The 26,536-nt window shown below is 37.1% G+C and overlaps 1 protein-coding gene across 1 annotated transcript in view; it reads left to right on the forward strand.

The window, feature by feature from the left end:
- Nucleotides 1-26,536, forward strand: part of WDR70 (WD repeat domain 70) — a 359,998-nt gene that overhangs the window by 291,521 nt on the left and 41,941 nt on the right. Inside the window, exons 11-13 of the mRNA XM_069096170.1 lie at nt 1,294-1,393; nt 11,637-11,721; nt 13,729-13,867. Coding sequence (XP_068952271.1) covers nt 1,294-1,393; nt 11,637-11,721; nt 13,729-13,867 — 324 coding nt within the window. The remainder of the gene's footprint in view (nt 1-1,293; nt 1,394-11,636; nt 11,722-13,728; nt 13,868-26,536) is intronic.

Here is a 26,536-nt window from a genome sequence, read left to right on the forward strand (position 1 = left end):
CTCTAAGGCACTGGGAAGAAGATGGGGGTGCTGGCATATGGGTCTGGGTTTTGTTGCAAGCTTATGGATCAGCTTGGCTAGTGGTTAGTGAAGCCTTACTGCTGCTATCATTGTAGGTGGGTGGGGAGTGGATACTACACGTGCTTAGGGTAGGTTTCAGTTCATATGTTTGTTTTATTGTTTTGTTTTGACCTTCTTTTTGGTCTTGGGTGTCTTAGACTGTTAAAACAACTGAAGTCGCATTATCTTCAGCATATAATTGCTGTTTAAGAGAGGATTAGAAAAATATCTAGTTCTCCATCTTGTTGGTAATTTTTTGAGAATAACCTGGTAGTTAGAGAAAATTTACCTTCTGAATACCAAATTACTATAAAATAAATTCATTGATTTCCTTATTCATAGCCATGCCCCATTTCACCCCCACTAAAAAAAAAAAGGCACCTCACCTCCAGTAATTTTTGTATTCATTCCACTTAAGCTACCTACATGCGTTTCCATATATCTTGGTGCTTATCATCACACAGTATTGTTTAACTTCCAAGATCATGACCTCTGACATTTCCCTCACAACTACAAACCCTTAGTTTCCTGAACTGTCTTCTTTTAAAGAAGAAAGCCAAGTATAGAATAATGAACTTAAGAAAGCCAGTGTGGCATAGTGGATACAGTGTCAGATTTGGAGTCAGGAAAATCTAGTTTTAAATTCTCCTTAATACTTACTGGACATCTAGCTGAGTCAGGAAGACTCATGTTTCTGAGTTAAGATCTAGTCTCAGACTCTTATTAGCTGTGTGACCCTGGGCAAGACAGTTAACTTTGGTTGCTTCAGTTTCCCCATCTGTAAAATGAGCTGGAGAAGGAAATGGCAAACCACTCCAGTAGTTCTAACCAGACAATCCCAAATGGAGTCAGGAAGAGTCAAATATGACTGAATGACAGAACAGAAACAGCTGAATACTTACTGTGTGACCCTGGGCAGGTCACTTAGCCTCTCTCAGCCTTTTCTCTGTAAAATGGAAATAATAGTAGTATTATTTCTGTAGTCTTGCTATAGGACCAGATGAGCTGATATGGATAAAACACTTTGCAAACCTTTAAGTACATCAGCTGTTATTAGTTATTTTACCTATTATTGCATATCTGTATCATTTTCCAGTAACTAAAGTGATATAAAACACTTTTGAGAAACATCTCCACTATTTAAAATACATGAAACTGTTTGTGTGTTATATACCTGCCACATCAGTGATGTCATTTGAATTAAAAACCTTAATTTTTTCCCCTCACAAACAGGTTCATACCAAATTCCACTGCAGACAGGCCCACGATCCTGGCACAGATACTTCCTGTGTGACATTTTCCTATGATGGCACTGTCCTTGCTTCTCGGGGAGGTAAGTGTAAGAAAATTCTCGAGTATGTGCTGTTCAGAGCACTACTTTCAATACAAAATAAGGATTTTAAAATCAAAAGTTAACCTCCTAGAAAAGATTAAAACTAGCTGTGTTTTTTTTATATTTAGTATTATATTAGTTTAACTTTTCATAAAAATAGCTAATCACTGTGCTTCTGTAGGTTATTTTTTTAAAATCAAGCAAAAATATTTTTAGCGTTCTCTTGATTTGCCTGAATCTCAATTTTAATAATTTATAACTGTTGTAAATTCTTCAAGGATTCATTCTAAGGATGAGTTGTATCTCTACTGATTATTTGCTAATATTCTAATTATACTTTCCATATGTGCTACAGTGCAATCTATTCTCTGCAACACTGTAGCATTGTATCATCTTCAACCAGTGCACCCACAAAAGAAAGGAAAATAACTAACTATAACTTTCTAAGCAGAAGCAGTATATTCCCATTTTTTTCCTCTGGTCTTTGACCAGAGAGCCTTAGTTTATTCAACCACATAGCTCTACTCTGCTTTCCAGGAAACATTTAAAACAATTTTTATTATACTCTTATTCAGGATCTTGAGTCTATTATCTCTGTTAAGAGCGGGATAGAATAATCAATCAGTGACCCACTGGCATTTTGATCAGTGATATTTAGTCTTCCAGAGTTAGTTATCTTTGTAATGTTGTTATTGTGTAAATTGTTCTCATTCTCTTCACTTCATTCTGCAGAATTTCATACAAGTCTTCCAAAGTTTCTTGAGCCAATTCCATAATTTGTTTAACCATTCCCCAATTGATGGACACCCCTTCAGTTTATACTTTATCACTACAAAAAAGAGCCGTTACATAGATTTTTGTACCTATGGATTCTTTTCTTTTATCTCTTTGGAATGTAGAACTAGTGATGCCTGGCACATAGGAGGCACTTAAATGCTAGTTGACTGACTAGTGGTGAGTCAAAGAATATGCAGTTTAGTGACTTTTTGGGGCATGGTTCTAAATTGCTTTCTAGAATGGCTATACCAATTCATAGCTCCACCAATTGTACATACAATATATTAATGTTTCTGTTTTCTCATAGTCCCTCAAACATTTGTCACTTTTTTTTGTCATCCTGATGTGTGTGAGGTAGAAAATCAAAGTTTCTTTTTTGCTTTTCTCTATTAGTGATTTGGAGCACTGTTAAAAACATAGCTATTAGTAGATTGATTTTTTTTCCTTCGAAAATGGTTCTTGAACCATTTATCAATTGTGGAATGCTTACTTGGGCATTTAAAGCCTTTTGCAATATGGCTCCTAACTTCCTTTCCAGTAGTATCTCAGTTTTTCACCTTTGTGAGCTCTCTATTCTATTCTCCTTCTTCTCTTTATTTCAGTCAAACTGACTTGCTAGCAATTCCCTGTGTACAGCTTTCCATCTCCTTCTTGTTTGCCTTCGCACAAATGGTTTCCTGTGTCTGTCTTTCCTTATATGCTCTTCTTAAAAATTGTAGTTTCATTTAGAATTCAGCTCAGGTATTATCCTATATGAGACTTTTCCTTATTCCTCTAGTTATTAGCTCCCTATTGACATCGCTTTGTATTTAATTGCTTATATACGTGTTGTATTCTCCTAGTAGAATGTTAGCTTATCAAGAGCAGGGACTGGTTTTTGGTTTTCGTTTTGTCATTGTGCTCATTTTTCCACAGTCCTTCCAATATTTGTTATATGAATTCCCAATTAATCTTTTTTCCCCTCTGCTTCCCAGGCCTAATGTCATTTTTCTTTGGCAGAGGAAATAGAAATGAAATTAGTTAAATCACTCTGCTTTCTCTTTCTAGTCCATTATTACCCAACCATCCTCTCCAAGAAGTCACATCTGATCAAATTTTACTTGACTTACCTCCACCGCTGGGGTTATCTATACCAGTGAAACCATAGATTCAATTCTTATCCCTTTAAATTTTAGGGCAGCCTTGCTTAAATTTGAGTTGTCATTCCATAGCCTGACAGAGAGAGTTATCTCCTAGAGCTCTTTCCATTATTGTTAACCTCTTTTAGTGTCTTCTTTGTCATCTCATTTTTTTGTTTCTCTCCTTTGGATATTCTTTAGAACTCTGACCATTTGGTCTATATATTTATTCTGGTAAGATTATCTTCTCATGTTTAGTAGTAGAGATAATACTCTAAAATACTGTTTTAACCCAATCTATTTCCTCCAATCTAGACCCATATCTTTCACTTTATGTTTAAGATGCTTAGAGATAGCACAGTGGATAGAGCAGTGGGTTTAGAGTCAGAAAGACCTGATTTCAAATCCAGCCTTAGACATGTACTAGCTTTGTAACCCTGGGCAAAGCTTCCTGCCTCAGTTTTCTTAACTGTAAAATGAGGACAATATTAGCATCTGCCCCACACAATGTTGTTGTGAGGATCAAATGAGATAATAAATGCAAAGCCTTTAGGCAAAGTAACTGGCATATAGTAGAGGCTATATAAATGCTTATTTCTTTTCTCTGTCTCTCTCTCCTACCTACCTCCCCACCCCAAATCCCCTATGGCCTTTATGTCTTGCTGCCACCTGCAATTCAGCAAGGCAAAGCCAGGAATTTGAGGCTTTTTACTTTTTTGCTTTTGGCCATGGCTTTTCTCCCTTCAACCTACTGAAGTCTTTGATCAGTATTTCATCCTTTTTTATCTATCACTGCCACATATATTTCATTGTCTCTCTATCCCCTACTTCTAATGCTTTTTTCAGGCTTCTTCTTCTTCATTTGTGCTTTGACCACTATAAACTTTGGAGACATCCTGTCTGCATCCTCTTTCTTTAGAACAGCCTGGAGTGAGGGGATTGATCACATTACCAAGCTCCTTGAAACCTTCCATAGATTAACAGTTGAGTTTTAGATAAAGTATAGATTATTATCTGTGGACTTTGAATCTCTCACTGATTTTATTCCTACCAATCTTCTACAACACTGTGTTCCTAATACTCTTGAATCATTAGATTTGAAGCTAAAAGACATCATAGAGATGAATTAGTCCAAGTCCCTTGTCTTATAGATGAGTAAACTGTGATCCAGAAAAGTGGAGTGATTGCCCAAGGTCATATAGTCAAAGAACTGGGAGTATAATGTACATTTTGAAAAGTGAGAGCCAGCTCTGTTTTCATGATAACATGTTGTCCTTGGGACTTCTGGTCAGGCTGTCCCACTGAATGGGAGGCAGGCTGCCCAGTTCTTGGGTACTTGTTTCAGTAGAACCCTTAATTTTTCACCAGACTGAATAACGATCGAGAAATCCAGTGAGAAACTTTAGTAAAAGTGACTTATTCTGCTACATAAAATGTCAGTTAGAAACCCAAAAGCATTAAGTCCTTGCCAGCAAAGTTAATGCCAGCTTGACCAGAGACAGGACATTTGTAGCCTGTTAGACTCTGTCTGGCAGTGGCACAGGCAAAACATTCTGCAGAAAAAACTGTAGGCTTATCAAGAACACCCTGGCAGCCCAGGGAAGGGAGTAGCAGTGTGAAAAACCCAGTGCTCATACTGCAGTGCTCAGAAAGGGAATCTAAGGCCCTAAGTGTCTGAGAGGACCCTGAAGCGCTAACACTATGAACCTTAAGATTCAGTTGGCAGCTAACTCTGTCAGGTGAAGGTCAGCAAAAGAACCGAGGGAGCCCAGAGAGAGAGACCTAGCCCAAAAGCTGGTTCAGTTGTTTTTTCTGTTTTGTCTAGCTCTTCATGACCCCATTTGGGGTTTTCTTGGCAAAGGTACTGGGGTGGTTTGCCATTTCCTTTTCGTTTTACAATGAAGAAACTGAGCAAACAGGGTTAAGTGACTTTCCCAGGGTCACACAGCTAGAAAGTGTCTGAGACCAGATTTGGACTCAGGAAAATGAGTCTTCCTGACTCCAGGCCTGGCATTCTATCCACTGCATCACCTGTCTTTACTACCTACCTACCAAAAGCTGAAAAGATGAGTAAATCAAAGAAAATAGCAACCAGTGTCAAAAATTATTGCAAATCTAACAGCTACAAAGGTGAGACTCTGCGGAAAAATTGATTTTCCATAAGAACTACATGAATACCTAGGGAAAAAATGAAGCAGGAAATAAAAATAAATAAATAAAATGAAAGCTCTGGAGAAAATAATTAGGAGAATAAGTAGTTTATAACAGAAAATGGTCCAAGAAATGTAATCCCTAAAAATTAAAATTGAACAAACAGGAATCAATGACTGAAGCAACAAGTAATATTAGAACACAAATCAAGACATAAGAGAAAATGAAAGATATCTCATGTTAAAAAAAAAAACTGACCTGGAAAACAGTTTAAGGAGAAATGATTTAAGAATCACTTCATTCCCTGAAAACCATGATAAAAAATAAAAACCTAGACCATAATGAATGATATTCATAAATGAAACCATAAATGAAAGTTGCTCAAGTCATATAGAAATAGAGGAGATTAGGGGAATGTTAAAGAGAGGATAATCCTGTGGATAAAGAATTAGTCACATGCAAAACAAACTTTCTGATCCTAAGAGGGGAGGAAGGAAGAAAAAAAGAGAACTTAATTAAAGGGGGGTATGTAGGCAGTATGAATGAATACAGAATGAAGTGAGCAGAATCAGGAGAACAATTCAGAAAAACAATGTTATCATGGAAAACAACTTTGAAAGACTGAAGAAACTCTGATCAAAACTGTATAATAAATTATGTTACCCACCTCCTGACAGAGGGGGAATAGACACAAGAACATACAGTTTTGGACATGGCCACTGTGTGAATATGTTTGGCTTGACCATGCTGGTTTGTTATGAGGGTTTTTTTTTTCTTTTCAGTTAATTTGGAGGATGGAATCAGAGTGAAGAGGATTTAGCAATAGTGATGCCCCTAAACAGGCCATTGAAACATTTTTAAAATGCAAGGAAGAGAATGATAAGAATTTCATTAGGAAGTACAGGCAAGGACTGTTTGGAGAGTAATGTGTAGAATTTATTCTCTGCTGTTTTTGAAAACAGAAATTGTGAAATGGAAATGTGAACTTCACGTGGAATGCGCTTTCTATGTTCCTGTGGTATGGATGGAAATGCTCTTTTTATGGTGCTCAAGTTCAGAATTAAAAAAAAATAAGTTGCCCTTCTTTCTTTCTTCTTTGATTCATGTTATCTAGTCTAGTCCTTACTCAGGTTTTCATCCACACATAGAATGGATGAGGACGATCTGATTCACTCCACACATCTAATCTGTTCTCAAATCTAGTCATTTTTACCTTCATAAAATCTACTTTATATGCCCCCTTCTCTCCACTCACAGCTGTAGATGTTGCTGCGGGCCATAACACCTCATGCTTAACTATTGCAATAGCCTTCTGATTGGTCTTCCCGACTCCAGTCCGTCCTCCCCTCAGCTGCCAAGGTGATCTTCTTAAAGCCTTGACCGCGTCACCCACTGCTGAGTACATTCTCCTGGCTTCCATCACCAGCAGGATCAGATGCTAAATCTTCTCTGTGGCATTTAAAGCTCCTCCTCCCTTTCCAGTCTTCTTAAACTGCTTCCACATGCTCCCATGATCCAGATACACCAGCTGAGCTGCTGTTCCTCCCATAGAATGGTCTATCTCCCAACCTGGTGCCTTTTCCATGGCTATTCACCATGTCCGAAAAACTCTCCTTTTTTTTTTCTTGTCCCTCTTTAAGAGTTTGTTTTGCTTCTTAGCAACTGTGTGTGTGTGTGTGTATTCTTGGAGAATGAAGTTCAAGTGTCACACCCAGTCCCCGCTATTCCCTCCTTTTTGTTATTTGGACTTCTGCTTATATACCTGTCATGGGAGTGGGAATTTGAAGATCTTCCTTGCCCCCTAATAGACTCAGGAGTTTGATGACCTCCCCTGCTGTTAAGTAAACTCTGCCCCCTAGAGCCCACAGGAAGTTTCCCTGCTGTAAAGATAATCTCTGCCCCCTGATAGGTTGAATGTGGTCACATGGAGCCTGTGGGGGGAGGAGTTTGCTGAAGGGAAACACAGCCCATAGAAAGCTGGTTCAGAGCTAGCCAGACAGAGGGAGATAGTTGCAGACAGTTGGGGACAGAGGAGCTTAGGCAAGGAGATAGAGAGATTTTGTAAGTAAATACTGATCTTGTTATTGGTTTGTGGGAAGGCTAAAGGATGGCATGGCTCTCAGTGTTATTATGGCTTCTGAATATCTTTGGTACTATGATGGAATCGGCTTACTGGTTTTGGGATTCTGTTTTCTGGTATCTAAGTAAATGCATTAGTTCTATCCTCTATCCGGAGAGTTTGGCATATTTTGCAGTCCAGCATCATGTGATAGTTATAGTCACAGTCTTTATCATGATCATGGGTGCTGTAAATACTGCATTGGTGCTGCAGTACCCCATCTGTGTGAAATACTTTTCTCCTGTTTTTCTCTCCTTCCACCTTCTCCTAGTGAGCTCTTGTTCTTTACCCTTTCCATTCTTCTGAGATTATCAAATCAGGCCCTCTGTTTAATTAGATTCCCTCTGTGACACTTGATGATAGAGTTCTAAGGGGCTTACACATATAAGAATGTAAACAGTTTAATTTTGTTTAGTCCCTTATGATTGCTCAATCAGGTTTACTTTTTTTAGGCATCTCTTGAGTCCTATGTTTGAATGAAATTTCTCTTTACCTGTGGTCAGTTCATAGGAATGTTTGAAAGTCTTCTTTACTAAATATCCATTTTTTTTTACACTATGGGATTATACTCAGTTTTGCTGGATAAGTTATCAGTTGTAAGCTCATATTCTTTGCTTTCTGGAATATCATATTCTAAACTCTCAGCTTCTTTATAGTAGTGGCTGCTAAATTATGTGTGATCCTAACTGTGACTCCTTGGTATTTTAATTGTTTCTTTCTGGCTGCTTACAGTATTTTTTCCTTGAACTAAGAGCTCTGGATTTTAACCGTAATGTTCTCGAAAGGTTTCATTTTGGGGTTTCTGTTAGGAAGTGTCTGGTGGATTATTTTAAATTTTTTTATTTTGCTCTCTATTCTAAGAGATCTACTTGGGGTTTTTTTTGGTTTATTTGTTTGTTTAAGATTTCTTGAAATATGTCTAGGCTCCTTTTCTCTTCATGGCTTTAAGGTAGCACAATGCTTCTCAAATTATCTCTCCTTGATCTGCTTCCCAGGTCAGTTGTTTTCCTGTGAGAACTCTTACAATTTCTCTTTTTGTCCCCTCAATATTTTCACTTTGTTTTAGTTTTTCTTGTTGTTTCATGGAGTCATCGACTTCTATTTGGTCCATTCTAGTTTTCAGGGATTTTGTTGCTTGGGCAGGGTTTTGTACCTCTTGTGCCAGACTGTTGATGCTCTTTTCATAGTTTTTTTTTTTTCATAGCTTTTATTTCTTTTCCCATTTTTCCTTCTACTGCTCATTTAGTTTTTAAAATAATTTTTTGGCTTAAAACTTCCTGAAAAACACTTGTTTTAATTCTTCCAGTAATTCTGATTGAAATCATGTCCAAGCTAGATTTTTCTTTGAGGATTTTGCTTGTAAATGTTTTTGAGTCATTCTCTTCTGGATTTGTCTTGAGCTTCCCTCTCACCATAATAGCTCTCTTTGATGGATTTAGTTTTTTTGTTCATCCTTCCAGCCTCCTTCATGACTTTGAACTCTTATGTTAGTGCAGGTTCCGTGCCCTTCTGGGGAGAATATCTGGGTTGAGCTTCTGTCTCTTTATGTCCTGTTACTTTTGCAGCTCAGACTGGGAGCCCTTCAAGCTTTCAGTGACACCAAGCTGACATGATCAGGGGGTAAAGTCTGTTCACTGGCCTTCTGGTCTAAGTTCTGCACATTGCTGACTTTATATTTGGGTCTGTTGGCTTATCCCTGGATGGGAGTTTCCATAGATAGCTGCTGGACTTGGCCACTGTTAGCCTGCCTGGAGGATCTGCAGATTTAGAGTGACTGAACTGCAGGCTCACCTTTGGTCAGGGACTTCTACTCTGCCTGTTCTTCTGCAGGCTCCCATGCTGGGCTGGAAGCTAGACCCAAGTCCCTGTTCTGCCCCTCAACTTCTGTTTGCTTCTAAACTTTTCCTTGCTCCATGTATACAGCCTGGTACAATCACTTTTCTCCTCCCTGCATCCATGGCGTAGGATGGAGTAGTGGCCACATATCACCCGTTATTTATCACCTGCTTCCCACGTTAGGCTAGATTCCCCCCCAGGGTCTCTTTCTGCCCCTGTGCCTGATCTTGCTCCTTTTTCAGTCCTTCTGGTACACTCCTGGCCAGGCCCTCTCCCCAGTGTCTGCAGGCCTCTCTGTCTCCCTGCATCTGGTCGGGAAACATGACTGTGACTTTTTTCATTTTCCTGACCCTGATTTGGTCTGGTCCAGTTTCTAGATCCCTGTGGAGGAGGCTGATCAGGAAACTTAGTTGGGCTGCTGCCTCCTGGAATACTCTCTCCCTCCTCTGCTCAAACCTTGCATTGTAGGGAAATCTTTCCCATCCCTCCTTGTAGCCTGTGCCCTCCTTCTAAGATTACTCTCCATTCACTCAGGTGCGTCTGGGATATTCTTAGCTATTTGTACTCCGTCTCCTTCATGGGAGCTCTTTTTGAGGACAAGGGATGTATATTTGCCTTTGTTTGTATCCAGAGCTTGCCTTGTATCTTCTCCACGTTGTGGGCACTTAATGGCTGCTTATTGACTGACTAAAAAAGTGATGAACTTGGGGTCCTAGAATCCAGGCCCTGCCAGTTACTGGGGGGTCGCAATGAGCAGACCCTTCAGTCACTCTGCACTTTGCTGACCTGATCTGTAAGAGGAGGAGGGGCCGCAGCTGGCCATCTCTGAGGTGCTGAGGGCTCTTCAGCTCCAGTTCTATGATCCAGTGTGATTCTCATACATCGTCAATCTGTATCTCTTTAATCATTCTTCTAGAACTCAAGTCAAAAATCTACCTCTACCAAGAACACTTCCATATCCAAATTGAATGATTGAATCTTAATTCACCCAAACTATTCTCACTTTATTCTGCACAATCTTGAATTTTTTATATAGAATATATGTTTGCTTATCCATCTCTTTTCTCTACCAGATTATAAGCTCCTTGTGGTAAAAGACTACATCTAAACAAGTCTTTAGAAACCCTAGAGAAGCGAGTATGGTGCCATGTTGATATTAGTAAATGCTTAATGATAATTCTTAGAATGATAACTATCATGATAATTATGCCCTTTCCTCTTTTTCCTGTTGTTCATCCTAAAAACAGACATTTTGGTGATTTGATAGGTAAACACTTGTATTAGTAGCCCTCAGAATGTTGTAAATCACTTTACTGGCTCTAGTACCAGCTGAACTTTTTAATGCAGATTAATGTTTTTCTGTAGATTGCAGATTGTGGCCTTATTGGGAACTTTTTGTTAAGAATAGAAACAGTAAGTTAATATTCCATTGCGAATATTTTTTTGGATCTAACCCAATAAAAACAGATGGAGATCCAACCAGTTGTACATCAGCATACCTGCCAAATTTTGGACTTCAAAGAAAAGATCACTGGAGAGGGGAGGGAATGGAGATTTTTATTGAATGTCAATTCACTTCACTTGCATCTGATGCAAATTCCATGTTGTACATGAGGGAGATGAGGAAGGTCTCAGCTGTGGGCACTAGGGAACACGACCCAACAAAGACATTATTTGTGTAAGTTCCGGCTGTCATTCTCGTCAGGAATTAGTAGCCTGATAGAAATAAAATAATGTGATACTTTAAAAAATTCATTACTCTTAAGATGCCTAGGAAAAGGTACAGTACACTGGAGAGCAATAAGTTATAGTTGCACTTATAGTGGGGGAGGGATTGACAGGGATCATTCTTATCAATGTTAATGAATGGATAGCTTTACCAACACTTTGCTGTGGAAAGAGAGTCTATGAGGAGTTGAACTGCATTTTAGTCCTGATGGTTAGTCAATTAAGAGCTTTTGAAGAAAGCAGGATGTCCTGCAGAAATGCCCTGGGGGGAAATACCATCTGCTTGGAAATCAGGCTTGAGAGGGCTGGTTGGAGACTTTCTTTTTATCTTACAGATGCTGTTAAAAATGGGAAAGTAGTATCTGGAAGTCTTCTTAATAAAGAGATACCTGCCTCCTTTCTACCATTTTACAGTCTCCTAGAAATAAAAATACTTTATATGTATGAACTATTTTTTTAAAGTCATGAAACCAACAGCATTCTTTTTCATTTTTCCCCCTTATTTCTTTTCTAGGGGACGATACTTTAAAACTGTGGGACATCCGACAGTTTAAGAAACCTCTTTTTTCAGCTTCAAATCTTCCTACCTTCTTCTCAATGTAAGTAGCTGTTCTTTGTATTTGATGTACTTAAGGTTGTCAAAGAAATACAAAATTTCTTCTAATTAGGGGTTACTTGCAATATTTATCACATAGGGCATCCAAAAGATGGCCTTGGGATTTGGCCTACCCCACCCCATTCCCTTCTGCCCCCTGTCCTCTTTTTATTAACCACATTACTTTTCCTCCTTTAGGTTTATCCTCCAGAGAGTAATGAAAGATGATAGGGTAGAAGATTCCCATTGGTATATTTTTTTGTGATCAAGTTAAAGTATGAAGTGGTTTTGAAATAAAGAAATACAAGTTATCTTAATAGATCATATGCTAAAATATGTGTGATTATATTTATGGGTGTGTGTATGTGTATGTATATATATATATATAATAGGCATCTTGGCTTAATGAATTAAGGTCCAGCTCTGGAATCAGAAAGACTTAGGTTCAGGTTCTTTTAACACATACTAGCTGTATGACCATGGGCAGGTCACTAAACCTCTGATTGCTTGTTCAGTTGATCAGTCATGTCTGATTCTTTGTGGCCTTTCCTGGGATTTTCTTGGCAAACATACTGCAGTGGTTTGCCATTTCCTTCTCCAGTGGATAAAGGCAAACAGAGGTTTAGTGACTTGCCCAGAGTCACACAGCTAGTATATGTCTAAGACCAGATTTGAACTCAAGTCTTCCAGACTCCAGACCCAGCGTTCTATCTACCTAGCTACCTTCAAACCTCTAAATGCCCCCAGTCAGTTCCTAAAACTATAAATAATAGTCCATTGAATTAGTAGATGAAGTTTCCACACCAAGAATTCCCTACACTGATGAAATCACAGGTCCCTACAGAAGCTTAATTCTCTCTCTCTCTCTCTCACACACACACACACACACACACACACACACATATACATGTATATAGAAATCTGTTCATTTGCATTTGTATTTTAATTTTAAACTTCTAAATCAGACCTATGATTTCATCAATATAGGACTTTCTCGTATAGACATATATTTCACACTTCCTTATAAGCATATTATAAGGTATATAATATGCTTATAAGATACAATACAATTAGATATAATTGATTGTATTGTCACACATGCATGGGTTATGTCACACATGCGTGACATACATGTCACATGTGTGCTTATAATTATATTGTACGGTATGTACTTTACCTCCTTATAATAGACTCAATTCTAATAATTAATATGCAAATACCTTTATACATGATACTTTTCAGCCAGGCATTTGACATCATTTACTTATTCATATTGTTCTCTGTTTGATTAATTGAGTATTATGTCCATTTTACTAAATAGCTAACCAAACAAGTTTTATAGATTATCACAATGAATTAGCTGCAAAATTGTTCTTTGAACTCTCCCCCTATGGTTAGATCAGTGACAAATTTGCCTTTCACTCTAGAGATGTTATTTTACATTGGTATTCACTGTGAGTAGTGTTAAAAAGAACTGAATTACCAAATTTAGGAAACTGCAAGATTAAAAAAAATACTTAGAAATACTTTAGTTATAGTTTTCATCTTTTTAAAAAAACATCATTTTAGTATGTGCAAAATTCATAAGGTTGCTACCAATAATGCTGTTTATGCACTTTGGATCATACAGTAAATTACCAGAAGTCAGCTTTGTGCATATGTTTGTGTGCGTGTTTTGCAAATTATTTAGACAACCAGACTCCTAATAACAAGTTCTATTAATAACGACCATCTACAGAAGTCCAGGTTATACTCCATTTAATGGCAGCTGGCAAGGCCAATTCAAAACTTTGGCGATATAGGGAAGGGGTCTAATGAAATAATTCCATCATCATAGACTCTAGTGATAAAAGTAATCTGGTATTTTCTTCCCTCTTTCTATTTTTTGCCCAAATTCAGAAATAAAGATGAAAAAACTTAGGTATTCACTTCAAATATTTTGCATACTTTTTCATAATAATTGCACCATCACCTTTTCAAATGCTTGTGGCAACTGTTTGTTTCTTCTCAGGACCGATTGCTGCTTCAGCCCAGATGATAAGCTTTTGGTCACTGGAACATCTGTTAAGAAGGGAGGTGGCAATGGCAGGCTTGTTTTTTTTGAACGCCAGACATTCCATAAAGTGTATGAAATTGATGTCACCAATGCTGTATGTATTTTTTACTTTACTTGTACCATTGAGATAAAGTTTGCATTGTAGTTAGGATCTTCTATTACTTTTTAATATACCGCTGCAGTATAATAACATTATGTTTAACAATGACTTTCCCTCTCACAGTCATTTGGGGCACTTTGGGCAGGGAGGGATTGCCACATGTTAGGACCCCACCGATTGTGGAACCACTACCACATTTTCAATAAGTGAACTGTTCCTCGTGGCTATAGCTGTCCCAATGCACCTTTCCCCTCTTCGGCCCACTCTATGAAGGAATTTTAGAGAACAGAAGGGAAAGGGAACCTCCCAGAGCATGTCTAGATGTTTATAAATTTAGAGGAATAGTGCAATGGAGGAAGAAATGAAATTTTTATGTATGCAAGAGATAACAAAGGCAGGGACTGTTGTTTTAGACTACCAGAACTTTTCTGTGTGTCCCTGACTGTTAGTGTTGTCTTAGAATGAGGATCAATGTTGTTACTATTCAGTTGTTCAATTGTATCTGACTGTTAGTAACCCTGTGGACCATATTGTTAATGGAGTTTTTTTTTTTTTGGCAGACCTACTGGAATGGTTTGCCATTTCCTTCTCTAGTGGATTAAGGCAAAGAGGGTTAAGTGACTTGCCCAAAGTTACATAGCTAGTAAGTGTCGGAGGTCAGATTTGAATTCAGGTCTTCTTGACTCAGCTCTCTATCCATTGAACCATCTACCTGCTTCCAAAGGTTGAGTATGGTTTCATTCAACTTATACTTCGTTGGCAATTTACCTATATTAGAAATAATTTCAATGACTTGAAAGCTTCAGGTTTATTCTCAGGCATTCCTATAAGAGCTAGAATATATAATGAAATTTGAACTATATCAGGAATAGATGGAATACAATATGAAAAGCAATTCACAGAAATAGAAATATATCCTTTATAGCTCTTTTATTTTATATTATTATTTAGTTAGTAAAACAAACCATTATACTTTTCCAGAAGAGTATAAAATGGGTCAATTAAAGCATTTGCATGTATATTTTTTTATATAGTATGCAGCCCTTTAGTAAATTCTTCTACTATAAACTCTACTCATATGGATTAATCTAGCTTTTTCATTTCTTTGTAAACAGTTGTGACATATTACATGCTTTAGTAGTGAAGACAACTGAACAAATGTTTTTAGACTGCTGTTAATAAAACTGTTCCACTACTCTGGTATAATTAAATACTCTTAGTGCTATATATAGATATTTGCAGCTTCTAAGTTTAAAACCACATTTTTGTTTCAACCTGTAGAGGAAACAAACAAAAATTATAAAAATTCTAGATGGGCATTTCAGTCTTACAAATCTTAATCTTGTGACATAATTTGCTGTGTTCCAGAACTAATAATATTTTAGTGAAGTTGGTGTTTCCAGGAGCCAACTATAACACTAGGCATCTAAGAAAAACTCTCAAGCACATTAACTTAAATCCCCAAACATAAAATTACTGTAAATCGTTGTTCTAGAAGAATTTGATTTTTTTCCATTATGGCTTTCACTTATTTGTACATTTCAACATTGTTTAGTGTTGTTTTTCTCAAATTACAACCTAAAAGGCAATATAAACAAATTAAAGAATGTTGAAAAATGAATGGATTTTAAAGGCACTGAGATTCCACAGTCTGCAGAAGAGACATGCTATTTGGTGGAATGACCAGGGCCCATAATTTTGACAGATTTATATCCAGAGTCACTTTACTTTTTTAAAAATAAATTTTTATTGATATATTTTGTTTTTTATATCACTCAAATTTCTCTTAGTCTTCATTCCCTTTCTGTTTCCCAAAGAGCAATCCTATATAAAAAATAATATTTTTAAAGTGAGAACTAAAAAGGAAAGGAGATTAAAAAAATCAGCAAAATTGATTGATATTCAAAAAATATGAAAATGTATGCAATGTACCACTTCTTTGGTCCTCCCACTTCTACCAGGGAGGAAGATGAGATGATAGATGGAGGGTCTTTCACATTTCTTTTCTTTGGAACTATCCTTCTTTATAATTTTTCTGCATTCACTTTTAAATGTTTTGTGGTTATTCTTTCCATTTACATTGTTGTAGTAATTACGTATATTATTTTTCTTGATAATGCTAAATTCAGTCATGTAAATCTTTTCTATAGTCATCATATTTATTGTTTCTTAGAGCAGAGTAATATTCCATTTCATTCATACATAATAATTAGCCATTCCCCAATTGATGGGCATCTGATTACTTTTCTAAGCAATCATTTTGACAGGTTTAAATGTTAAGATGAATAATTTCTATTAATAACAAGTGCTATTTAGTTACTGTCTTTTTCTTTTTCACCTGAAAATGCAATGAGAGGGGGCGGCTAGGTGGTACAGTGAATAGAGCACCAGCCCTAGAATCAGGAGGACCTGGGTTCAGATAGGCCTCAGACAGTTATCACAAAAACTAGCCTTGTTACTTTGGGCAAGTCACTTAACCCCAATTGCCCTCCAAAAAAAGCAAAAAAAAAAAAAATTGCAATGAGAATTGTAAATTCATTCAACAAAAGTAGACATTAAACTTCACTTAAAGTAAATAAGACTAAACCACAATTAATAACATATTTTCTGCCTTAACATTTTTCTTTCTGATACTTTACCTTTCTTTTTTTTCTTATGCAGTTTGCCTCCATATGCCTTTTTACCCTGACATCTTCTTAGCTTCTGTTTCTTTTTTTTTTTTAAGCTTCTAGGAATTTAATTTTCTCAGGCCTTATCATGGGCTAAACATTGAGATATCCAGTTGGATCATAGATCCTATTGACAACCCAAAAGAGTTTAAATGAATCACACCCACTAGGCCCAGTACACCTGTGCCTTGTCAAAAAATGACTGGTCTCAGTGGACTGTCCCAGAGGCAATGCAGTAGGCCTAAGACCAGAGGCTAATCTCTGGCTTTTTGCCCATAGATCAGTTCCAGGAAGATACTGTAGAACCATAACAGACATAACAAGAAAGCCTGGAAACATTTTTCTTCTTTTGCTTCAGGTACCTTCTGATTTTTCCAAAGTATCTAATGTTAAACATTATAATGTATTCAGTAGCTCCTCAGAAAGCTTTCCTTTGATGTAAGTTTTTTTTCTAAATAACATGCTGTTAAGGAGTATGTATCTTCAGGATAACCTGCCCTGTGGATATTCTTTGTTTATGTTAGTCTTGTGCATGCCATGGAAAAGGTTAAATGTGCGTGTCAGAAACTTGAATACTAGACAGAATACTTTTAATTTATAGTGTTGAAACAAATATATGTAAGCAATTTATTTCACTACCATGAAGCTACCCATCATAAAAAGATAGCTATAAACCAGGCTTGCTAATAGAGTAGATAGCAAACAAAGAGAAAGAAATTTGACACAATTCAGAATTTTCTCCCAGCATTTATACATATATGTGTGAATGTATATTTTAAAATATTTTTATCTTTATGTAGTTTTGCAGTGTCATTAGGGCCTTCCTAGAGCTATAAGAATTCAGTTGGAGAACTTAAAATTGTAGAGTAACCAGACAGTGCTCATGACTTTTGAGTTTCATTGATAAAATGTCAGCACATTTATTGCATTGATTAACATTTTGCAGCAAAAAAAAAAAATGTCATTTTGTCCTGTAAATGAACTTAGTATGAAGTTGCGATAGAAACTAGACATTTGATTAAACTAGTAGAGAAAATGTCTTTTTTTGTATCATTAAATCCTTTCCCATCTTGTAAAGTTACTAAAGCAAAACTTGAACTGTTCTGTGCTTTGGCTGTTTACCTTATTGCAGAAATTTCTTACATAGCCTGCCTCTGTTTAGATTTTGCTTATTTCTCAAGAGTACAGCACACAAAATTTTCAGAATATTCAACCTGATATCTCTCCTGTAGGAACATACACATGCTAATACTGCTAGGGAAATTTCCACATGTAAAGCTAATGTGGTAGATTTGCCATCAGGAGAAAATATGCTTGGATCATTATGATAGTTTTAGTGAATTTGCTTTCCTTTGTCCATTTTCTTTTATCTGATCTCCATTATGCCTAAAAGTGTAAATTTATGTGATAGCTGGCTAGTGTGAAATCTCTCACTAAAACTTAGCCAATTTGGATTGAATTTATGATCCCAGCCTCATTAATATTATCTAAAGGAATAGCCACCTTGTCACACATACATAGGGAGTGAAATGTATATCGTACAGATGTGTATCACTTCTATGTGTTAATTTTGTATTTTGTTGTGCTCTGTGTTACTATTTTTTTTTTGGTTTAAGTTTGATAGACTTAAAGTATTCTTAGTTTAGAAAAATAGTTTTGAAGAATGATTGCTAGATTCTTACAAGATTTATTCACATAAAAAGAATAGATGTTGGGCGTTTCAAGACAGTTTAAGAAGAGATTATAAGGTCTTTTTTTTTAAAAAAAAAGCAAATGAATCAACATGTTGCTTTAATGAGAGCAAAGAAAAACATACCTTAAAGCAAACTTTTTTTCATCCCTGATTTGGTTTTTTCTCCTCACCATCAGACAGAATCAGTTTCTGTTTATCTAGCAGAATGGTATGTTAAAGGCGCTTTAAACTGCTCCTTTGACCCATTGTCTCAAGGATTAAATCTTCTCGGAATGTAAGAAAACAAACAAGTGCATTCTTTGGAATGCAATCAGGATGGATAAATTGTTGGATGGGCCAAGAATCACCTCTTTTAAAATTTTAGTGTGTATTTTCATCATTAAGAGAGTCAAATAGTCTTCATGCTTTTAAGAAAAAGCCACACCGCACAGTAAAGTACCTGTTTATTTTGCTATTACCAAAATTTGGTGCTGTTGTGTGACTGCATGTGTAAAAGGAATGGTGTCCTCAAGTCTGTGCTAAGGCTATCCAGCTATATTAACCAGTATAGTTCTATTCATCTCCTTCATCCTAGTTCCTCTTCCAGAACAAAGCATTGTGTTCAGCCCTGGATATACAAAGGTATTTTGAAGACATTATGTTAGCCACTGGGGATTTAAAGACAAAACCAATATAGTCACTGTCCTCTAGGAGCGTCTTAGATGGGAGACAACTAACTTAAAAAAAAAAAAAAAGGTATTTCCTATTTTTATAGAATAACATCTGCATGTATGGAGGAGGGGAGGTAAGGACGTATATGACCTTTAATCTCAATTAATTTCCTAGTGAGAAAGCCTGTTAGTGAATCAATAGGCAAGTCATAGTCTTACTAAATTGCCTTAGTGTGCTTAGAGGTTAAGTGATTTACCCAGGTCACATAATCTGTGGCATTTGTATACATTGTATAATTATATTAAAATTCCTTTGGATGTTTTCTACATCTTTCAAAATGGGTTTCCTAAAATCAAAAAATATTGCTTCCTCTACAGCTTAATCCTCTGGAGTGTGTTAAATCAAATAGTATTGTGACCACTATAGTTTAGCTACTCCCCAACTCCCACCTTATTTATTGTTCTTGGCTTCTTTTCTAGGATGAGCTCCAAATATAACCTCACTGCTGAATTTCCAGGCTTAATTTTTTCCTTTTTTCTTGAAGACCAGACTCTTTGTTTGAGTTTGTCTTGTTCAGCTAAGCTCGCATTGCTCTGTTTTGGCTAGTGAGTCTTAAAGGATATTTCTTTGTAAATAATTAATAAAATAAAGTTTAGAAATTAAATAAAATAATTGACTTTATAATTTGATCACATTTTATAATGGTTTTTATTCTCCCGTTTTATGTCAGTTATTTTTAAAACATCTAAAATTATGAAAATGTTAATAGAAAGTAATAATCTTTTTATAACTAATTGCAAAACATTTAGGAAAATTTCTTTTACATGTTTTGTTAACTAGAAAAATGGTTCGTTTAATTTTACTACTACCTTAGTCTAATTTTAAGTAAATATGGTTCAGGTTGTAGCCTTTTAGTCTCAGCTCCTTTTGATAACTATCAAAAATATTTTTGAGGTTTCATTGAGTTAAAAAGGGAAAGGCTCAAAATTTTGCATGTGAGCTTGAATCTTTTTCCCAATTATTTGCCTTTATCTAGTACCATGATCTTAATTTCTATAAAAATTGACCAGCAAAGTAAGAAAATAACAGAAATAGAATTGAAAGAAACAACTAAGCCTTTTAAATAAAAATAGTTAGAGCTAGAGTTAGAGGGCTTTGGAGGCTGGGAGAAAAGAAATTTGCTTTTAACTATAATCTCTGGAATTGGGAAGTTTGAAAATGGTAAAATTTGAAAAAGAAAAGCAGAGAAGATAACCAGAGTGAAAAATGCTTAAATTGTTTTTTGAAAATTTTATTTGTGATTATGTTAGGTAGCTACTTGGTCAATGGTCTCTTATTTTGAAGTGTCAGAATTAATATATCATTTTGGAAGCCACAGTTAATTTTTAATTCTTCAGAGATTCACTATCCAGTTTGTGAATTATTAATATTTCCCTTTTTCCTTTGTGGCATCCTCATTTCACTACTCCCTACAGTCTCAGAATTTTAGTTAATATGGCATCTTGCAAAAATATGCTTTAGATTTCCTCCCCTAAAAAAAATTATAAGAAAATCTCCTGTCATTTTGTTTTGTCTTCTTTTCTTTTTTGGTTATATGAGGTTCTGCAGGAAACTTGAAGTAAATATGGAATTGTCTCTGGGTTCTTCAAGGCTGCACCAGCAGAGCAGAAACCCTGTTAGGTTCTGCCATGCTGAAAAGGCTTCAGGGATGATGCCAGTGATAGACTGTGCCTGCTGTCTGAGGACCAGCCTACTTAGTGTGAGGAGACTTTCCATCAGTATAGTGAACCATTAGGTGAAGAATTCTTTACTGATGGCAATCCATGAAACAGAAATACAGAGTCACTCTGAGGACTCTGTGACCTCAGTCAGTCCTTAATGATGGTGGTAAAATGACATGAAAGAAGGCAGGAAGTGTTAAGAGTCAGTCAGTCAATAAACATTTATTTAAGTGCTAGGGATTCAAGAAAGACAAAAGACAATCCCTATCCTCAAAGAACTCACAGTCCAGTAGGGTAGACAAGATGCAAATAGCTATGGGCTAAGAAGCTATGTACTGTATAAATAGGATACAATCAGCAGAGGAAGGCAGTAGAACTGAGTGACTGGGAAAAGCTTCCTTTCTTGTTTGTCCATAGCTGTTTGCATCTTGTCTACCCTGTTGGACTGTGAGTTCCTTGAGGGCAGGGATTGTCTTTTGCCTTTCTTGCATCCCCAGCACTTAGCACAGTGACTTGGCATACTGTAGGGGCTCATGTCCTTTTCTTTCTTCCCCTCCACCCCTACTATATGTATGCTTATTTACTTCCTCTAACCCCACTATAAATTAAGCCAGCTGATTTAAGGAAGTTGCAACTAAATAAAGGGTTGCCATCTCCTATAGGAGATCTTTTCTAATTACTACAACTACTACTAAGTACCACTGTCCCACATTACTTGTTATTTACTTTGAATTTACTTGTATGTTTATATGTTGTTTTTCCCTATTGACATGAACTCCATGAGGGTAGAGACTGCTTCAGTTTTTTACTTTGTATCCCCAGAATTTAGCATAAGACTTGATATATAATGTATGTTGATTGATTGCTTAAGAAGCAAAATGACCACCATTAATGTCTCATATTTTAACCTCACAAGCTCCTAGAAGTTTGTCATCACCATGCTGATGACTTTTGGATTTGTATACCCAGTTCCTATCCTTCTCCTAAGATATAGCCTCACATCACCAACTTACCTGCTTAACATTACTTACCTTATTTCAGACTATGTCCCGAGACATGTCAAATTCAGCCTGGCTAAAACAGAATTCTGTCTTTCCCCCAAGCCCCTCTTCCATGCTTGCCTCTTCCTGTTGAGGGTGCCACCATTCTTCTAGTCTCTCAGGTTTGCAACCTGGACATTCTCCTTCATACTACATATCCAGGCAGTATCTAAATTTTATCATTTCTGCCTCCTTTAACAATCTCTTGTTTCTGTCCAGTTCTCACTACTCACATAATCACCACCTTAGTTTAGGCTTTCATCATCTCTCACCGCGGCGATTTCCAGAGCATTTCAATTGGATCTCCAGCTAAAATCCCTCTCCATCCTAGTATACTACTAGTATTTAACATCACCACACAGTTACCAAAATGATTTTCTTTAGTCACAGGTCTGGCCTTGTCAATCTCCTACTTAATAAACTCCAGTGACTCCCTATTGCCTCTGGAATAAAATATAAGTTCTGTTTGGCATTTGTAACCCTTCCCAAGCTGGACCCTACTTATGTCTCAACCTCATTATACATTACTGCTCTTCCTACTCTCAAAAGTCCTGCCGAACTGCCCCTCTAGCTGTTGTACCTCATCTTTCATCTCCATGCCTTTGTCTTGGCCATACTCCATTTCTGTAATTCACTGACTCCTCCCCGCCACCCTACTTTCATAAAGACATGATTCAAACACTGTTTTCGACTCAAAGCCTTTTCTAATCCTTCCCAACTACTTTCCCCTCTAAATTACTTCATATTTGTTTTGTAACTAATTTGTACTTATGTCTGTATGTATTATCTTCCCCTATGGGATGATAGCCCCTTGAGAGTAGAGATTCTCTTCGTTTTTGTTTTTGTATACCCAGTACCTGGAATAGAGTAGATAGTATTTAATATTTGTCTGATTGACTAATGAACACCAAATTAGGAGAAACAGATATATGCACATAAAACAATGCTAATTATTTGCAGGGTTTTTTTGTTTGTTTGTTTTTGGCTTTAAATCAGTGGTTCTAAAAAGTGAGAAGTGGTAAAAGTAAAGACAGTGACCTTGATTTTCATATTGATCAGGTTATGGATCCACTGAAGTATTGAGGTTCTGTAGAGAGCTTGTTTCACAGTTTTCTCCTTCCACATCAAATGTGATTTTCCAAATGTCATTTAAAAAATCTGAAATTAATTATTTCAAGCTGTAATAAGTTTACATCAAAGGTGTCAAACATGCCAAACACTCCAGAATGCTACCCAGTGTAATTGGGAAATATTTAACAAAATTTTTAAAAATACAGTAGAACATAGGTAATGTTTATGTGTTTTCCTAAATTAGTATGTGGCCAGCAGTGATCCTCATGTACAGATTAATGGCCCCTGTTTCTATATGAGTTTGATAACACTGTTTTTACATGATTTGTGGATGTTTGTTGACCACTTTATTCTCTGAAAACTTATGTCTTCTAGTTAGAGATGGACCAAGAGAAATAAATGTGGAGTATTGATTAAGGACATTATTGATCTTAATTTGTGAATATCAAAGGGACTTTTTAATCATTCAGATTTTGGTCAACTCTTGATGATTTTTGTTTATAAAAGGAAGCAGCAGCTGTGCAATTAATGTCAATTTATCCATCCTCAGAAATCACTGATAATTTTCTCTGCATTGTATTTTTATTTTGAAATATGGTTTCATCTTATAATCTAGAAGTCGACTCAAATAAAATAATGAATCCAAACAGCAAAGACTTGACTCAAGAAGATTTGGGAAGTTACACATTGCCCTGTTCTGCCCTCTGATTCTTCTCCTCCATGTAACCCATTTTTTTTTACTTGAAATAGAGGATGACTTTCAGATTGATGTCAAACATTAGCTTAATCAGAATGACCCAATTTTAAAGCCCTCTCAGAAAAGGAAGAGGTAATAAAGTGACAGCTTCTCTGCCAGCTTCTGTCTGCAGAGTAAGAGGAAATCAAAGGAACCTGAGATGTGGGCAGAGTAAGCACTTAGGCACAGTAACTGCTGGCTGAAAGTGAGACTATATTTGGCAATGTTGTCTGAAACCTTGTTAATATGAAACACAAGGCATGGAAAAATTGACTTTGAATTAACTAGATTTCTGTTATCTGATTTTTATTAAAGAGCAAGCCGGCATATGGTTGACTAGGGAATAGCAGTTGCTCTGAATTATGGACTATTTTGAATAAACTGATATCAGCTTAATGAGGTTTTCCTGTAATTCACTTTCTGGGGTAAGTTGAATAATGCAGACTCCTGATGGGGCTCATTTAACATGCTTATTTTAACAAGCTTTTGAATATTTGCCCAAAACTGGGTTCGAGATGTTAAAAGTGTATAGAATATTCACAAGCTAATTTCAAATGAATAGTTGTCTAGTGGATAAAGAGTGAGCAAATTTTAGATAACCCTTTCAATCAATCAACATTTATTGAGTACCTTTTATGTACCATGCACTATACTGAGCACTGGGGATACAAAAGAAAGCAAAAAACAGTCCCTCTGCTAAAAGAGCTCACAATCTAATGGGGAAAACAAATATGTCCAAACAAACTGTATATAGCTGAATGGGAAATTATTAACAAAGGGAAAGCACCCTAATTAAGAGGGGTTGGGAAAGGCTTCCTGTAAAAAATGGGATTTGGGTTGAGACTTAATGGAAGCTAAGGAGGTCAGTGGGTGGAGTGGAGGAGGGAGAGCATTCCAGGCATGGGGGACAGCCATAGAAAATGTCTGGAGCTAAGAGATGGGGTATCTTTTTTTGTGGGACAGCCAGGAGGTCAGTATTACTGTATTGAAGAGTAAGGCATGAGAAAATAGGGGAGAGGGGTAGGGTATGGGAGTTTTTGAATACCAGAGTATTTTGTATTTGAACCTGGAGGCAGCAGTTAGCCACTAGAGTTTATTGAGTTGCCAGGTGACTTGGGTTTTAGGAAAATCACTTTGGTTGTTTGTTTGTTGTCCTAAATTCTCGAAGAGGACCAAAATGACATCACTATGTTACAGTCAAGTCACAATATGTCTGACTGTGACTGATCAGAACAATAGGAGCTTGGAAAGTTTTACCACAGATTGGGCACAAATAGTCCATGTGAATATATGGGGTGGATTCTCTAAAATTTGCACATATCATGTTTCTCTTGAGCTATTTCAGTTCTGCTTTGCTCATAGAGCACAGCACTTTCTCTGATGAAGTCATGCCATGGAGGCATGGAAAGAGGCTTGGGGCAGGCAAGCCTATCAGTAGGCTCTTAAAATGGTCCAGGCATGAGGTGATGAGGGCCTGCAGAAGAGAAGATGATATATTCTTGAGAGATATTCCAAAAATGAAATCAGTAGACTTTGGCAACAGATTGGATATGGGGAGAGGGGGGAGGAATCTAAGGATAATTCCCAGATTGTGAGTCCAAGGGAATAGGAGTTGCCCTTTACAGTAATTGGGAAGGTTTAAGGGGAAAGATAACGTGATCTCCTTTGGATATGTGTAGTTATGACATCTACTAGATGTCCAGTTAGAGATATCTGAAAGACAGCAGGGAGGTGGAGTAGGATAGATAGATTTGAGAATTGTCAGCATAAAAATGGTAATTTAAAGCATTGGAACTGATGATATCGCCAAATGAGGAAAAAGAGAAGAACGTCCCAAGATAGGACCCTGAGAGATACCTGCAGCAGAGGGTGTGATCTGGATGAAGATCCAGCAAGGGAGGTAGAGAAGGGATGGTTATATAGGTAGGAGGAGAGCTTGGAGAGAGTAATGTCTTGAAAACCTAGAGGGGGGCAGCTAGGTCACGCAGTGAATAGAGCAGCAGCCCTGGAGTCAGGAAGACCTGAGTTCAAATCCGACCTCAGACGTTTAACACAAAAACTAGCCGTGTGACCTTGGACAAGTCATTTAGTCCCAATTTCCCTCCAAAAAGCAAAGCAGAGAAAAGAAAACCTAGAGGAAAAATAGTCTCAAGGAGGAGAGAGTGGTCTGCAATTTTAAAGACTGCAAAAAAAAAAAGTCAAGGAGAATGAGGATTGAGAAAAGGTCGCTGGATTTGTCAATTAAAAGATCATCAGCAAGATCATTGGCAATTGTAACTTCAGTGGAACAGTAGGGTGGCAAGCCAGATTGTCCTGGCTAAGAAGAAGGTGATAGAAAAGAAAGTGGAGGCACTGACCACAGACAGCCTTTTTGAGGAGTTTAGCTGCAAAGGGCCAATGAGATAGAGGAAATTTCTGTTGGGGATTGAAGTGAGGGTTTTTCAGGTTGAGGGAGACATGGGTATGCTTGTAGGCAGTAGGGAATGAGTTAGTAGACAAGGAAAGACTGAAAATAAGTGAAAATGAGGATGGTGGAGGAGGCGTTGTGTTGGAGGAGAAGAGAGAGCATGGGATCACTTGAGTAGGTAGAGGGGTTAGCATTGGTAAGGAGTGAGGCCGCTTCATCATGTAAGATAGGGGTGAAGGAGTGACAGAAGGTGTCTGAGTGTGAAGAGATGAAGAAGAGGGAGTTCAGGGTGATTGGCCTCAAATTTTTCTGTAAAATATGAGCCGAGGGTCTCAGCTGAGAGAGTGGGAGGAAGAGGAACTATGAGATGCTTGAGAAGGGATGAAAAGATTTGGAAGAGCTGCTGTGGAGTATGGCACAGTGAATTGATAAGGCAGGTATAGGATTGCCTAGAAGACATGATGGCCCAGTTGATGTTCTGTAACATAAATTTGTTGGGGAAGCAGTCAAAATAGTTGTGTAATTTTCTCAACCTTTATTCACCAGCATTCATGTAGGAGTGAAGGCAGCAATAGTGGCAGTGATCCAAGGCTGAGACTTGGTAGGGTATAATTGGCAAAATAGTAGACTTGGAATTCAACAAAGGACAGTGTAGAACTGAACTGGTTCACCATT

The sequence above is a fragment of the Petaurus breviceps genome, unplaced genomic scaffold (assembly GCF_028583685.1).
Source record: "Petaurus breviceps papuanus isolate PSGF00001 unplaced genomic scaffold, PetGlider_PUasm1.0 229, whole genome shotgun sequence".
NCBI lineage: Eukaryota > Metazoa > Chordata > Mammalia > Diprotodontia > Petauridae > Petaurus > Petaurus breviceps.